The 14,205-nt window shown below is 42.4% G+C and overlaps 1 protein-coding gene across 15 annotated transcripts in view; it reads right to left on the reverse strand.

Moving 5' to 3' along the window:
• The window catches only part of Phf21a (PHD finger protein 21A), a 171,352-nt gene that overhangs the window by 28,755 nt on the left and 128,392 nt on the right, over positions 1-14,205 (reverse strand). For all 15 annotated transcript variants that reach the window (XM_026787807.1, XM_026787806.1, XM_026787800.1 and 12 more), the window contains one exon: positions 1,390-1,656. In XM_026787807.1, the coding sequence (XP_026643608.1) occupies positions 1,390-1,656 (267 nt within the window). The remainder of the gene's footprint in view (positions 1-1,389; positions 1,657-14,205) is intronic.

Genomic DNA, 14,205 nt, shown 5'->3' on the forward strand with positions numbered 1-14,205 from the left:
TGTACCCCATGCTTACAGGTGCCTGGAGAGCCAGAAGGAGGAACTTGATTTCCTGGAACTAGACTTACAAATTGTTGCATGCCTCTTGATGTGGGTGCTGGGGACTGAGCCCAGGTCTTCTTCAAGAGCACCAAATGCTGTTAACTGGTGAGCCATCTCTCCAGCCCTCATCTTGTGTTTTGAGAAAGGACCACTCACTGGAATCTTGAACTTACAGATTCAGCTAGGCTGGCTGGCCAGCAAGCTCCATTCTCCTATCTCTGCTCCCCTAGCACCAGTAATAAAAAAAAAAAAAAAACACATGACGATGCACTATTCTTTTTTATGTAGGTGTTGGGTGTAGAACTCAGTCCTTCATGCTTATACAGCAAGCACTTTTCCAACTGAGCCACCTCTTCAGGCCCATCGGTTCCTCTTAAAAAAAGTACATTCATAATATATATCTGTCTGTAGAGTTCAAGTCTGAATAATTTTCTTAATCAAATGTTAACTCCAAATATGTCCTTTCAGTATGTTAGGTCAAATGCCCCTTCCAGTAAAACATTTCCACAGTTGCATCAGGCTAGAACACTAAGCCCCACTTAGCTCTAAGTCTCACCTGCACCCTCATTCCAGATCTCCACCAGTGGAGAACCCACACACATTCTCAAGAATATGGACTTGACATGAACATGTTATCTCTATGGATAATAAAAACATATCACTCTTTTGGATGATCCTTTTTACATGGTCCCAAAAGTGACAGTGGGACAGCTACATGCCTAACTGCTACAAGCTTCAGAAAAACAATTCCAGAAGAGGTTGAATCACTGTAGAAACAAATACAAATAGACACCCAGAAGTCTCCAGTAAGACTCTAACTCAGTGGGGTACTCAGTGATCTGTCTTTGTTGTTGAAGACAAGTAGAAAATCATTTAGCATGCATGTATGCACAGATAAGTGTGTTCATGTGTGTTGCTAGGTTTGGACATGGTTGGAAAGCACTCTATTGCTGAGTTCCATTCCCAATGGAAATCATTTAGCTTTTTTTCCCTCAATCTTTTTTTTTTTTTAATTTGAGATAAGATCTTATGAAGCCCATGCTGGCAAAGGTGACTGACTTCCTGATCCCCCTGCCTCTACCTCAGAGTGCTGGGATCATAGGCATAAACCACCACACCTGGTTTTATGTGTGCTGAGAATCAAACCCATGGCTTCATGAATGAGCCACACTCCCAACTTTTGCTCCCTAGAAGGCTCTTTCGTTCTGCCAGTGCATTTAACTGATCCAGAAAACTTTGTTTGGTGTTAGTTGAATTTAGGACAGCTGGCGTAGGAGCCAGTGCTATATCACCAATAACCAACCAATCCCCAGAACTCAGCCCGGGCTGCTTCACCCACACGGTTACCTGGGATGCAGTCAGGCTGGGCGGTGCTGCTGACTGCTGGGCGTGCTGCTGCTGCTGCTGCTGCTGCTGCTGCTGCTGCTGTTGCTGTTGCTGCTGCTGCTGCTGCTGCTGCTGCTGCTGCTGTTGCAGTGGCTGTAGTGGCTGTAGTGGTTGCTGCTGTACTGTCTGTAGTTTATTTTCAGACTGTGGCAATGGCTGTATCTGGAACTTGTCTGGCTGCTCTTGCTTGACTATCAGGTTCTTCCGCAGCTGCTCAACTACTCTTTTCTACCAAATGAAAACAAAATGTACAGACTCTAACATGAGGAATTCAAACCCTTATAGGTATCTTATTTAATATGAGACCACTGCTATAAGAAATGCTTTATATATGAAGGAAACTGAGGCATACAGAGTTAAAAAGTGAAGTAGAGCCCACTCTCCCTCATCCCCCCGCCCCCCGTCTCTCCTTTCTTCTCTTTTCTCCCCGGCAACATCCTTTCCTTGAGGTAGCTGCACTATGTAGTCCAGCGGGCATTGAACCCACTGTCCTGCTTAGCCTCCCAAATGCTAGGATTATAGGGATGAGCAGCTAGAGCCAGTTCAGATTTCTTGGCATGCGAGGCTGGAAGCGCAGAACAGCACAGCAGCAGAAGCATAACTCTGGAGCTACACTGTCTAAACACACGCCCAGTTTATATGCTGCTGGCCAGGTGTTTTTAACCTGTCCCTTAGTGTTCTGGTCTGTAGAACGAGATAACAGAGTACCTCTTATGAGCAACAACTGAGCCGATCAATCTATACGGAGTACTCAAAACTGACCAGTACATTACTGGCCATTATTAACTTTGTCTGACTATTCAAGCACACATCATGCATTTACCCAAGTTTGAAACGTTAAGTAGGGTTCAGGACTTGGCGCAGTGGCACAGCACTGCATAACATTTGCAAGGCCCCCAGTTCAATCTATATTAACACTCTTTCTCTCTCCCACCCTTGTTTTTAAATAAAGAAACTGCTGTATGTTATATAAGCAAAAAGCATTCTGAATTACTGAAATGTATAACTATTGAGTAAGACTTCTTTGCTGGGACAGATTTTAGAAATATATGTATAGAATCATATGCTATCTGTTTAGGCAGAGAGGAAGTTTGATTAAATGGAAAAGAAATTTAAAGTTAAACTAGACATAGCGATGTGTGTCTTTAATCCCAGCACTCGGAAGGCAGAGGCAAGAGTACTTCTGTGAGCTACCAGGCTACCCAGGTCTACATAGTGGGTCCTAGGATAGCTAGAGCTACATAGTGAGATCTTGTCTCAAAATAACAAAACAAAACAAAGAAAAATGTAAACAAAGGAATGAAATCTAAAGTCAAGGTTTATAAACTTCCTGAATTGTGCTTTTAAAAAAGGATGTATTTTTGGATATTTTCATTATTATAATAATCTATCCGTCCTTACCTGCGAACACTGTCATTAAGATATAGCACCAGACTCTATCAAGAGTGCAGTTCCTCGCTAAGTAAGAGCTGTGATGAATGCGTGACCGTGCTCACAGCTCCGCTCTACTGAGCACTGTGCTGCCAAGCAAATGTCCCCATTCTCTGCACAGACTGTGCAAAGCAGTAGGACTGAAGGCCCGTCCCTGGCTCAGGGGATCTGCCCCACCATCTGGGGCCTGGCTAGACTCTGACTTTCCTGTCTCAGTGGCTGGCAGAAAGGAAAATACGATTCGTCCTCTAACACTTTCAAGTGGATTCAATCAGTTGCAGCTTGCTCTTTCTGATAATAAAGGTTGATATTTTCTGATGTAGACTATGCTGAAGAAAATGAAGCTTAGTGCTATTGAGATTAGTAGTTTTGATTAACTTTTTGAGATAAGGTCTCGCACACAAGGCTCTCCCAGGCTAGTCTCGAACTCACTGTGTAGTCAAGGATGAACTTGAACTGGTCGTCTTTGGAGTTCGGGAAATAGTATGTGTCACTGCCACACCTAGTGTACGCAATGCAGGGGGCTGAAACCAGGGGCTCACATATGCTAGTCAGACAGTCTACCAACTGAACTACACCCCCTGCCCTCAAAGGGAAGCTGTAAATAAAGGGCTAATGGAACCAAGAACAGCAGGTTAATCTGCAAATTACTAATGTGGGGCTAACTGACTTGCCGCTAACAGTCTCTAAAGACCCGAACCTGAAAGCGACCTCACCTAGCATGCTGGAATAGTAAAATGTTCACAAAATGGATTTTAAAACATTTAAGTCAATACTAAATACATTCTTTTTTTTAAATATTTATTTATTATGTATACAACATTCCTTCCATGCCTGCCTGCATGCCAGAAGAGGGCACCAGACCTCATTACAGATGGTTGTGAGCCACCATGTGGTTGCTGGGAATTGAACTCAGGACCTTTGGAAGAGCAGGCAATGCTCTTAACCTCTGAGCCATCTCTCCAGCCCCCTAAATACATTCTTGAAAAGTTTTTAAATATTGTTATTGATTCTTTTCAGGCAATGAAAATATCACATAAAGAACAATTTTGGGGAGAAAACCAACTATACATTATATCCCATACTAGCATGGTCTTTTTGGGTAAAAAAATTTTTTAATGCAGTTCAAGGTTTTTGGAGAAGACACAAGCAGTGTAAAAAATTTAATAAACTATCAAATGCTTATATAAATAATGTTTAAGTCTTCAAACTATATTTCTTGAGCATAAAAGGCACTGCGATGGAAGGGCTATGGTTTACGGGAGAGGGTCCTGCAGGTCATTGTGAGTATCGCACAGCGATGGTAACACTGGGTGACTGTTCGAACATTTAGTGATTTAAAATTAAATCATTATTAGAGTTGCTTTCAGTCTTCCTCTCCCCAAATAGCAAGTACGCATCACCAGAAAGAAACTCCTAAAACAAAAACAAATACCAACAGAGGAAATCTAAAGAGTGACACTTGTCAAAGGGAAAGAGGGGGATGGGGTAGGGAGGAACTGCAAAGGAAACAGCACGGGAAACTAAGTGGTATACCAGGCACAGAAGGACAGGGTGTTTTCTCCTCTACAGCCATCTTTAGGAACTACAATGTGTTCTCCTGATTACTGTCTACTGAAGTGAACTACAATGAAGACACCAAGTCCAGGACCTGCTCGCAGTGCTGTGTGCAGCAGCAAGGAAGAGCAGAGGCAAGAACTAAAGAGATGCAGGTTAGCGTACTCCTCAGTCAGATGGCTAGAGCAGGGTGATGGCCAACCAGAACCAAAGGCAGAGTGGGAGTCCAGTGAGTCCCACTGCATCCATAACTGTTCCTATCCAGAACCTGCTGACGAGGAGGGACACCTACATCAAACACTTGTAAAGTTGTGCCAGTCCTTAGAAGAAGGAAAAAGCCTGTGGGTTGGACAGTTTGGATCACATGAACTAGGTAAAGTTTTCCTCAGAAGATAGCTCTGGTATTTCAAAGCACTAACCGGAGCAGAACAGTCCGACCCCTGTCCCTGCTTTACTCACCAACTGCAACACCACAGGCACATGGCTGTGACTGTCTGAAAAAAGCTCAAGCTTTGGAGAATGTTGTTGCTTCCTGTCACTTAAATGCATGAGTGCAGTCAGAAGCAAACCCAGGGGTGGAGAGCAGAGAGCTCTATTGCAGAGGCACTCCTTGGGCAGAGGTGCCCTGAGGCAGCACTGCAGGTCTGAGAGCAGATTTTCTCAAGACCCACAGTCTCAATATCCAGTAAACACACAAAAGCAGTTCAGAGGGCTCTGGTTGTGGGTTAGCACGAAATCTGGGTAAAACTGAGAGAAGACACAAGAGTATATGAGAAATCCTTACCAAGTGTGATCAGGCAGTATTCTCAATGCCCCATACAAAGGACACCCTTTCACCACCCAGGAGATAAGCCTACACTTTCACCATCATGTTTTGAACAAAAAAAATCATGGAGTCTTTTGTCAGCCATTATTGGAGGTAACAGTAGTATAAACAGATTTTCAATGGTGTTTACATATGAGTGAGATCTTTGAATGTGGCTAGTTATCTCAGTCCATTATCCCGAAGTTCTCAGAAAAGATTAAATATCACAAACTGGCCACTTGACATTACCAAAAAGTTTTAAAAGGTTTTTAAGGATTATTATCAGTATTATTAGTTAATTTTAGAGAAAGGACCTCTCTGTATAGTGTTGGCTATCCTGGAACCTACTATGTAGACTAGGCTAGCCTCTGACTCACGGAGATCTGCCTGCCTCTGCCCCTGCCTCATGAGTGCTGGGACTAAGGGCCTGTGCCACCATACTCAGCTATAAAGGTTTGTTGTTGTTGTTTTAAGAAGTGATACCTGAAGGAGATGAAAAAGAAAACTTAGGAAGAATGATGGTAGAAGGGAGGGAGAAAGTAAACAAGTTCTAGACTTCTCTCAGTGTATTTTCTATAAACAACAGGGCTGTGTGGCCTGCTTCTGGAAGGGCTGGTCCTGCCCTTGATCCTGACAAGTGCTCCATGAACCTAGTCTACGCCTAGATCTCACCTCCTTGACTCTTCCATCACGTGGTTTCACTTGGGCTTGTGCAGGCAGAAGAGTTCACAGGGCCTCGGTGATCAGTACTATGACATTCAGTGATACTATCAACACGTTCACATGACAGCAAGATGGGTTCAAAAGGAAAATTCATAATTGTACAAATACAATAAACAGAATATACATTTGAATTCCTGTTATCGCAAGCAGCTGTCCCAAGTTCCCTGGCCATGAACACAGAAGGGCATGGAGAATGGGAGGGCCTGCCCATCATCCCCATTTGACCCAGCCCTTGTTTCCATCACACCCGCGCACAGATTCGAGGGCGCGTCTCTCAGAAGAATCTTAAACATTGGACTCTTTTCTTCACAGCTGGATGCTGGTGCTTCAAATCACTGCTTTTGCACAGCTTGTGCTCTGTGCAACATCATGCATTCTGAATCAACTATGAGAAAGCCACACCCACTCAAAACTCTTCTTTTAAAGTAATGCCTTAAACATTCACCCTTTCTCCCCAAGAACTAACGTCTAGTCTGAAAATGTGACCTTTATCTTTGAAACTAAAATATGAAGGACCAGTCCCGTTCATCGTCACGCCTAAGATACAACGAACACATGTCCAGTCTTCAGACTCATCCACTGCTCAAAATGAAACCGGAGCATTAAATTTTATGGAAATAGAGAAACTAACCTGGAAAACTTTGTATTTGTTGGTATCAGAATTTATCAAATGGCACTGAGGGAGTGGGTGAGGGGGTGTTCTGATGCTCAACTGAAATTCAACTATCGCATTTATAATGAACCATATTCCTTAACACTGAGGATGCAGCAAATGGACACAGCTTCTTCAGAATGGGTCATACAGTTATCCTCCACGGATGGGGGCACAGCCTGTCACCTTAGCCAGCACTCAGGAGATGGAGACAGGACGACTCTAGGCCAACCTAGAATAAGCACAGACCCTGTTTCAACATGAAACAAAACTGCATTTTTTATTTGTTATTGACATTAGTGAGGAAACTACAATCTGAGCAAAGGTATGTGTTGCTTAAAGAAACAGAATCAAGTGGGATTCAACCGTTTTGTGAACAGAAACACAAAATATCATTTTATGAGCAAAAATACGGGAAGAAAGCAGTAAGCTCACAGTAAACTCCCCCACTTAATACAGTAAGAAAAGTCGATATTATGCAGTGACCCTATTGGAGAGAATGTTCCCAGGGGAGTACAGGAGAGAATTCCAGCAGAGAGGAGGAGGAAGAGGAATATTGGTAGCTGTGGCTATAAAATATATTTTGCTAAAAATAACTGTATCTTATTCATTTCTCTGAGATGAATTTTAGTAAGAATTAGACAAACAGTTTCTGCAAGGCATCAAGGAATTGGTATAGTCTGATAGAAATGAAGTAAGGGGCAGGGGAGTTCACATGATCAAAGCTTTTCCCAATCACTGTCTGTATGGATGTTTATCAGATGGCAGAGAACACACAGGCTGTGGCTGGTCAGTGAAGGCTTTGGAGTTTATTCTTTCAGAACACACACTTCAGACAGGTGCTCATGCTCATGCCTCTAAGTCCAGAAAGCTGAAGCAGGAAGGCCACCATGAGCACAACGCCAGCCTGGGCACTAGAGCGAGATTCTGTTTTAACACACTCCATCATGCATGCACACATTTGCACTAATGCATTTTACATTTTATCTCCACAGATTGGAGCTTTATCCATGTCACTAAAATCTACACTCTATCTCCAAAGGGTTAGCCTATTGGAAAAGCAGTTTATTTTAGTAACAAAGTAAAAAGCAGTTTTATTTTAAAAATAAATTTTCTTATTTAGTTCACTCACACTCAAACAGGTAAGCACAACCCCAGCTTCTTCCCAAATGTGATATGTATGGCAATGAAGCACTAACAATATTGCCACAATGGAAATGTACTTATAGAAGGGGTCCTAGGAGCCTGGGGACTGCAGGAAAGGTGTGGAAAGAGCTGCAGAGCCCACTACAAAGCATAGAAGCTGAGCTGCAGTGTGATGGCAGAGCTTTTCTGTTGTATATCCCAGGCCCCAGTTCAATCCCCACTACCTTAAAAAGTAAAGACAAGCATGCCTGGGACAAATAGTGGTAATACACATATTATAAAGGAAAACTGCATGCTAGAAATACTAGTTGCACATTTGTAATAAAAGACAAAAGAGGCAAGAGTCAGAAGCCAGCCTCCTTGAATTTACATCTTCTCTGTAATCCCAAGCTATACTGTACTGTCCCTCTTGGCTTCATATTGTCAACATATTGACAGTGGAGAGAGCTTAGGGAAGTGTGAGAACAAGGGACGGAATTAATAATAATACAATTTGAGGATGTAAAATTTCAACTCAAGTCAACAATTAAATGCTACTTTTATTTCAAATGTCAATTATTTTCCAATCACAAGATTTTTTTAACATCAAATTAAATGGTTTGATTAATGGTCTTGATAATTTATTTGTTACTCTTAAAGACTTATTTTTGATTGGACTCAGACTTAGAAGTAGAAGCTCTCAGCGGGGACAGCCTACATCCCTTGGCAATCTGTTCCTGGTGTTTTTCTTTGGTTTCCTTCATTCTCTTGGCCAAAAATTTGGTATATTCTGCAGCCTCCTCCTTGTTTTTCTTAGTGTGTTGTTTCTCAGAGCAATACATGGGTGTTTATGTTGTAGGACAAGTGGAGTAACAGGAGGCTTCTGACCTTGGTTTAGGGGTTTTTTGACAACATACTCGTGTTCATCGCCTTCTTTTAGAGACTGAAAAAGCTTTCAGATCCTGCAGCTCTTTTGGACACAAACTAACAAAACACAGTAGTATCTGTCAGTCCAGGAATATCTTCCTTTCCTTTAACCAAGTTGAGTTAGATTGACATCCATGAAGAAACGTGCACGTCCTCTCTCCAGCTCTTTTTGGTCTATAACAAGAATGTCCCTTACTCAACAGTGAGCACATTCTGCCATGTGGGTGTGGACACCTTGCTTCAGGAGAAATCTTGTTAGTCATTCCTTACCACTGATTCATACCACATAACCCTTCCAGTCTCACACAGAGCATTAGTAGCTACTTCTGTGGCTATGTGCTTCTCATAGAATGCATGAAGCTTGTATTCACCGTTCACCATTCACTTCAATGAATTTCTGACAGTCAGTGGCTGGGAAGGAGATATTTATTCAGCTTCATCTTGACACAGTCACTGCTGAGGGGATGCCATAGAAAGAGCTGTTGGATTTTTTGAGATAGGGTCTCGCTATGTAGCTCCGCCTAACCTGGAGTTAACTGTGTAAACAAGGTTGGCTTCAAATTCACAGAGATCCACCTGTCTCTGCAGGGGTTAAAGGTGGGTACCACCAACTGTTTTAATGTTAGTTCTAAGTGGCTAGCTTTTTAAAAAATTTATTATGCTTTATTTATTTCATATGTATATGTTGGGGACATTTAGAACATGTGCATATCTTAGTTATTGTTCTATTGCTGTGAAGAGACACTATAACCAAGGCAACTTATAAGGGAAGGCAGTTAATTGGGAGCTTGCTTACAGTTTCAGAGGGTCAGTCAGTCCATAACCATCATGGTCAGGAGCACTGTGGCAGGCAGGTAGGCCTGGTACTGGAGTAGTAGCTGAGAGCTTACGTCTTATTGGCAAGATGGATGAAGAGAGAGGGAGAGGAGGGGAGGAGGGTGACCGGGACTGACATCGGTTCTGGAAACTTCAAAGCCCACCTCCAGTGACACGCCTCCTCAAACAAGGCTACACCCACTCCAACATGGCTGTACCTCTTAGTCCTTCCCAAATAGTCTGCCAACTAGGCACTAACCACTCAAATATAAGAGCCTATGTGGCCATTCACTTTCATACCACCACAGTACACATGTACAGGCCAGAGGACACCCTGGAGAAGCACAATCTCTCATCCACCATGTAGATCCAGGGGGTGGGACTCAGATCTTCAGAATTGACAGCAAACCTACTGGCGAGATTTTTTTGATTGTTGTTGTCATTTTAAATTATAAACAAAAAAATATGGTATCAAGAGAGTGAATGCTATTTATTGCCTTTTTGTCTCAGAAACCAAACACAATCTGAAATGTATCTTTGTATTGAAATCTGGCCCAAGATACTCTGTAGCTCTATGGAGGTTCATAAGTTAAAACATATAAAATAACGTTGAATTTAAACATGAAGTGACCTCAGACACAGTAATGAGGAGAGTAGAAAACCATTATTAATAAAAATTATTCACAATCTGCACAATTTAGCTTTTTGCTATATGAGAAAGTAGCCACAATGAACTATGACATGGAAGCCGTCAGTTTGTAAATTAAAGCTTCAGCTCAGCAGAAGCTCGTCTCTCTGTAACTAGCTGTTTACAGAGCACTGCTGCACACACCACCAGTTCATCACTCCAAATTCCATAGCTATTTCCCACAACTTAAAGGGCAGAATTGTATTGTTAATGTCAGTGTTGTCTCATTCACTACTGAAAGTGTCTCATTCTTCTGCCCTAAAGCTGCTACCCATTTCCTTACAAAAGAAATATGACTTGAGATCATTACACAATAGCTGTCCCGACAAGTTGAAGACAAAATTACAATTTAAATATAGCGATGATCACTGGGTGTGGTGGCATAAATTGTTAATCCCACACTTGCCAGGTAGAGGACAATAGACCCTTGAGTTTGAACCTTCCCTAGTCTACACAGCAAATTCCAGGACAACCAGGGTTAACCAGAGACACTCAAAAAACAAAACAAAGCACAGCAATGATCCTAAAACTAGAAGGGGAACAAAAGCAATCCTCCTGTCATTTTAAGGGTTACTAGTGAGATGAAATATATTGCCTATTCCTGAGAAATCACTTGAGATAATGTAAGAAATTCTTCCTTCACAGAAACACTGGACAAAATTAGATGCAAAAAGAGGTAAATAGATGAAATGATCAAGTTCATGCAGAATACATCTATCAAGTCATAGATGAGACATTTCCCAAGGAGACACCACCTTTCAACAAACTTCAATTCTAAAGTTTCTCTTAAGAAAAAAGAGAGCAGTATTAAATGTGTACCATGTCGGGCATCAAACATCTTACAGAAAATAGACTCTGGTGAAACTGTTCACTTTCTTGATATTTAAACAAAAGTAACTATTAAAATTCACAAACACTGAAACTTTTACCATGCTGAACATGATAGTCTTAGTGCTTCAAAACATATTTTTATCATCTATGATAAGACTAGATGATGTGGGAGTGTCATATATCAATCTGTTGATTTCATTGGTTAAGTAATAAACTGCTTGGGCTCATAGCTTAGAACATAGGTGGGTGGAGTAAACAGAACAGAATGCTGGGAGGAAGAGGAAGTGAGCTCAGACTTGACAGCTCTCCTCCCGGGGGCAGATGCCTCAGAGAGACGCCATGCTCCCAGCTCCTGGGCGGATGCGGGGATAGCTCTGCTCTCTGAGGCACATGCGATGAAGCTCCGACCCAGGATGGACGTAGGCTAGAATCTTCCCGGTAAGACCGGTGCTCACTAAGACCGGTGCTCACAGATTATTAGAGATGGGTTGATCGGGATATCAGAATTAACCAGTAAGGGCTAGAGCTAAAGGGCCAAGCAGTGTTTAAATGAATACAGTTTCCGTGTAATTATTTCGGGTAAAGCTAGCTGGGTGGCGGGACACAGCCCACCGCTCTTATTACTACAACTAGAAGCATACTTTTTAAAAAAAGATTCCAGTACTGAGTCAGCAGCATCTTGTCAAGCCTTCTGGGCTTGGGTAGCTGAACTGGTATTTTTGTACTCCTCACAATCACTTACAGAGGAAAGTAAGCAATGTTACAATGTGCGTTCTGTCTATCATGTGTGTAGGCTGCTGTGGAGATGGAGACCTAGCTTCCAGCGATTCCGTTTTCTGGGACATGGGACACAAGGGGACTGCACTGTTCTGTGTTCAGCCTCAGTCCTCTACATCAGAAACAGAAGAAACCTCAAGTGTTTTAAATCTGTAACACTAGAAATCTTAAATCAGTAGTAGCAAAGCAGGAATAATCTCTCATTGATTTAAATACATAAACTGTACATTTTCCCTCCACTCTGCTTCAGGAGAAATGAAGAATCCCAGCCTAAATTCTGTCACTAAAGAAGACCTGTGACAGGGCAGTCATTTGCCCACCCAGCCTCAGCTCTTGCGGTTTCTGCTAAAATGCAGAGTCTCTGTGGCAATCATATTTCCTGGGGTATTCCCTCCTCCTCTACAGCTCTGGGTACAGACAACTAATCCTCACATTCAATAGCCAGGATGTACCATGCAAATCTAAGTTACTGAGGTACAGTCACCGAGAGTTCCAAGCCACTCACCCTGTGTGCAAACTAACCATTGCATTCTGCTTACAGTTACTGATGACTACCTGTTACCAGAAGGGCAATAAGCAGAAATGAAGCCAGCTAGGCAGCAGAGAACAGGACCAAAGATACTAAGAACAGAATTGCTTTCAATACTGTGAGTCAGACTGTCTTTGCTATTAGGTAATATCCAGGGGCCATCAACTCCTAACCTGAAGACAGTAGTTATGTTAGTGACACAAGACCTCATCATCGCACAGAAAACTTTCCACAAGAGGTTAGTCAAAAGGGTCTTAGATAACCAGAAAATCCAAATGGCCTTCTGGGTAACCACAGTTTTGCTATAGTGAAAGGGATTTGAGTGTGATTTTAACAAAGACTACAAACCTAAGAATCAAGCTGCCAGTAGCAATAAGACCACAAGACAAGTCAGAACATGAGGAAAAGGATAACTATCTAAAACACAAAGGTGGTAATGAAAGAGTAATAGTAACATGATCCAAAACGATGCCTCCCTACCAAAGCAGCCTCAGACACCTCTCAGTATCTGAAAGCAGCATCAGGAACACCTGGAATCCAGTTCTCTACTACTGCACCATGCTGTCTCTAGGGCTGGAGAAAGCAGCTGTCTCCGACCCTAGAGTTCTGAGAACTGAAGACTCTTGCTGAAGCTACCTACGTTATCACAGTTAGCAGATACACTACTGGACTCAGAGTCTAATCACAACACTTACAAGTAACTTTAAGCACTGATAATTCTTCCCTCATAGTACTTGGATATTTCTGTCTTTGGGGTTTTGTATGCTGCTTTTGTTGAGACCTGTCTCACTACAGAGCCCCACTGTCCTGGAACTCCATATTTAGACCAAGATGCCATGGAACTCATAGAAATCTGCCCTATTTCTGCCTCCCTATGTCTGGGATTAAAGGTATGTACCACTATGCCTGGTTTGAAAGAAACATTTAAAAAATTCCTTAATGATGCTATCTTTAGCATTAAGTACCCATGTGTTTATGCATTACTTTCCACTTGTGTACATTAAATACAACACTTGAAATTGTGGGACCAATTAAAGTAACAGTAATTGATTCCAGTGGGGAAATAGAAACACATGGTGGCTGATGCCAATCAAGTTACAGCTATCTGATAGTTAAAAAAGGGGGAAGGGAGTTACACAAAATATGGAATCCCTGCCTCAAAAATCTAGTTTGCAGTAAATTCCACTAATCTAACCACTGAAACGCACTCTTCTGAGCCAGAGTCTCTGGGGCTGACAGTAGCTGGATGACATCCAAGTAGACTGACGGAATGCACAGTGGTATGGGGCTCCAGGCTATGGGGAGTGGCATCCTTTGCTGGTCATCAGTCTCCAGATACAAGAAAGTGCTGGGAAGCAGGGTCAAGTTCATAGGATCCAAGGAAAAATGGCAGCCTTCACAGAGAGCTGAAAGAACTGAGCAAGAGAGAAGTCAGAGGGTGCAGCAACGGGAAAGGGGAAAAGGTCTGCCAGAGGAGAAGCAGATTCCTTTTGTTGTTGTTTTACTTTGTTTTGTTTTCAAGACAGGGTTTCTCTGTATAGCAATGGCTGTCGTGGAGCTCAGATCTGTCTGTCTCTGCCTCCCAAGTAGTAGGATAAAGGTGTGCACCACCACCGTTATGCAAGAAGCAGATTATAGAAAGATGGTTTCAGAATATACTACACCAGTGATGCCCATGCCAATGTAAATGTCCTACTATGGTTTCTATATGAAATGTCCCCAATTGTTTTTATTTGAGACAGGGTCTCAGTGTGTGTATACCTCTGACTGGCCTGGGACTCAGTCTTTAGGTGGGTATCTTCCTCAACTGCTTTTCAGTTTTTAAAAAGTTATACACACACATACACACATACACACAAGCAAGCACTTGCTCACGTGTGTATGTGTGTTTGTGTGGGTGTGTGGGTGTGTGTGTG

This window comes from Microtus ochrogaster, assembly GCF_000317375.1.
Source record: "Microtus ochrogaster isolate Prairie Vole_2 chromosome 14 unlocalized genomic scaffold, MicOch1.0 chr14_random_1, whole genome shotgun sequence".
Taxonomy (NCBI): Eukaryota; Metazoa; Chordata; class Mammalia; order Rodentia; family Cricetidae; genus Microtus; species Microtus ochrogaster.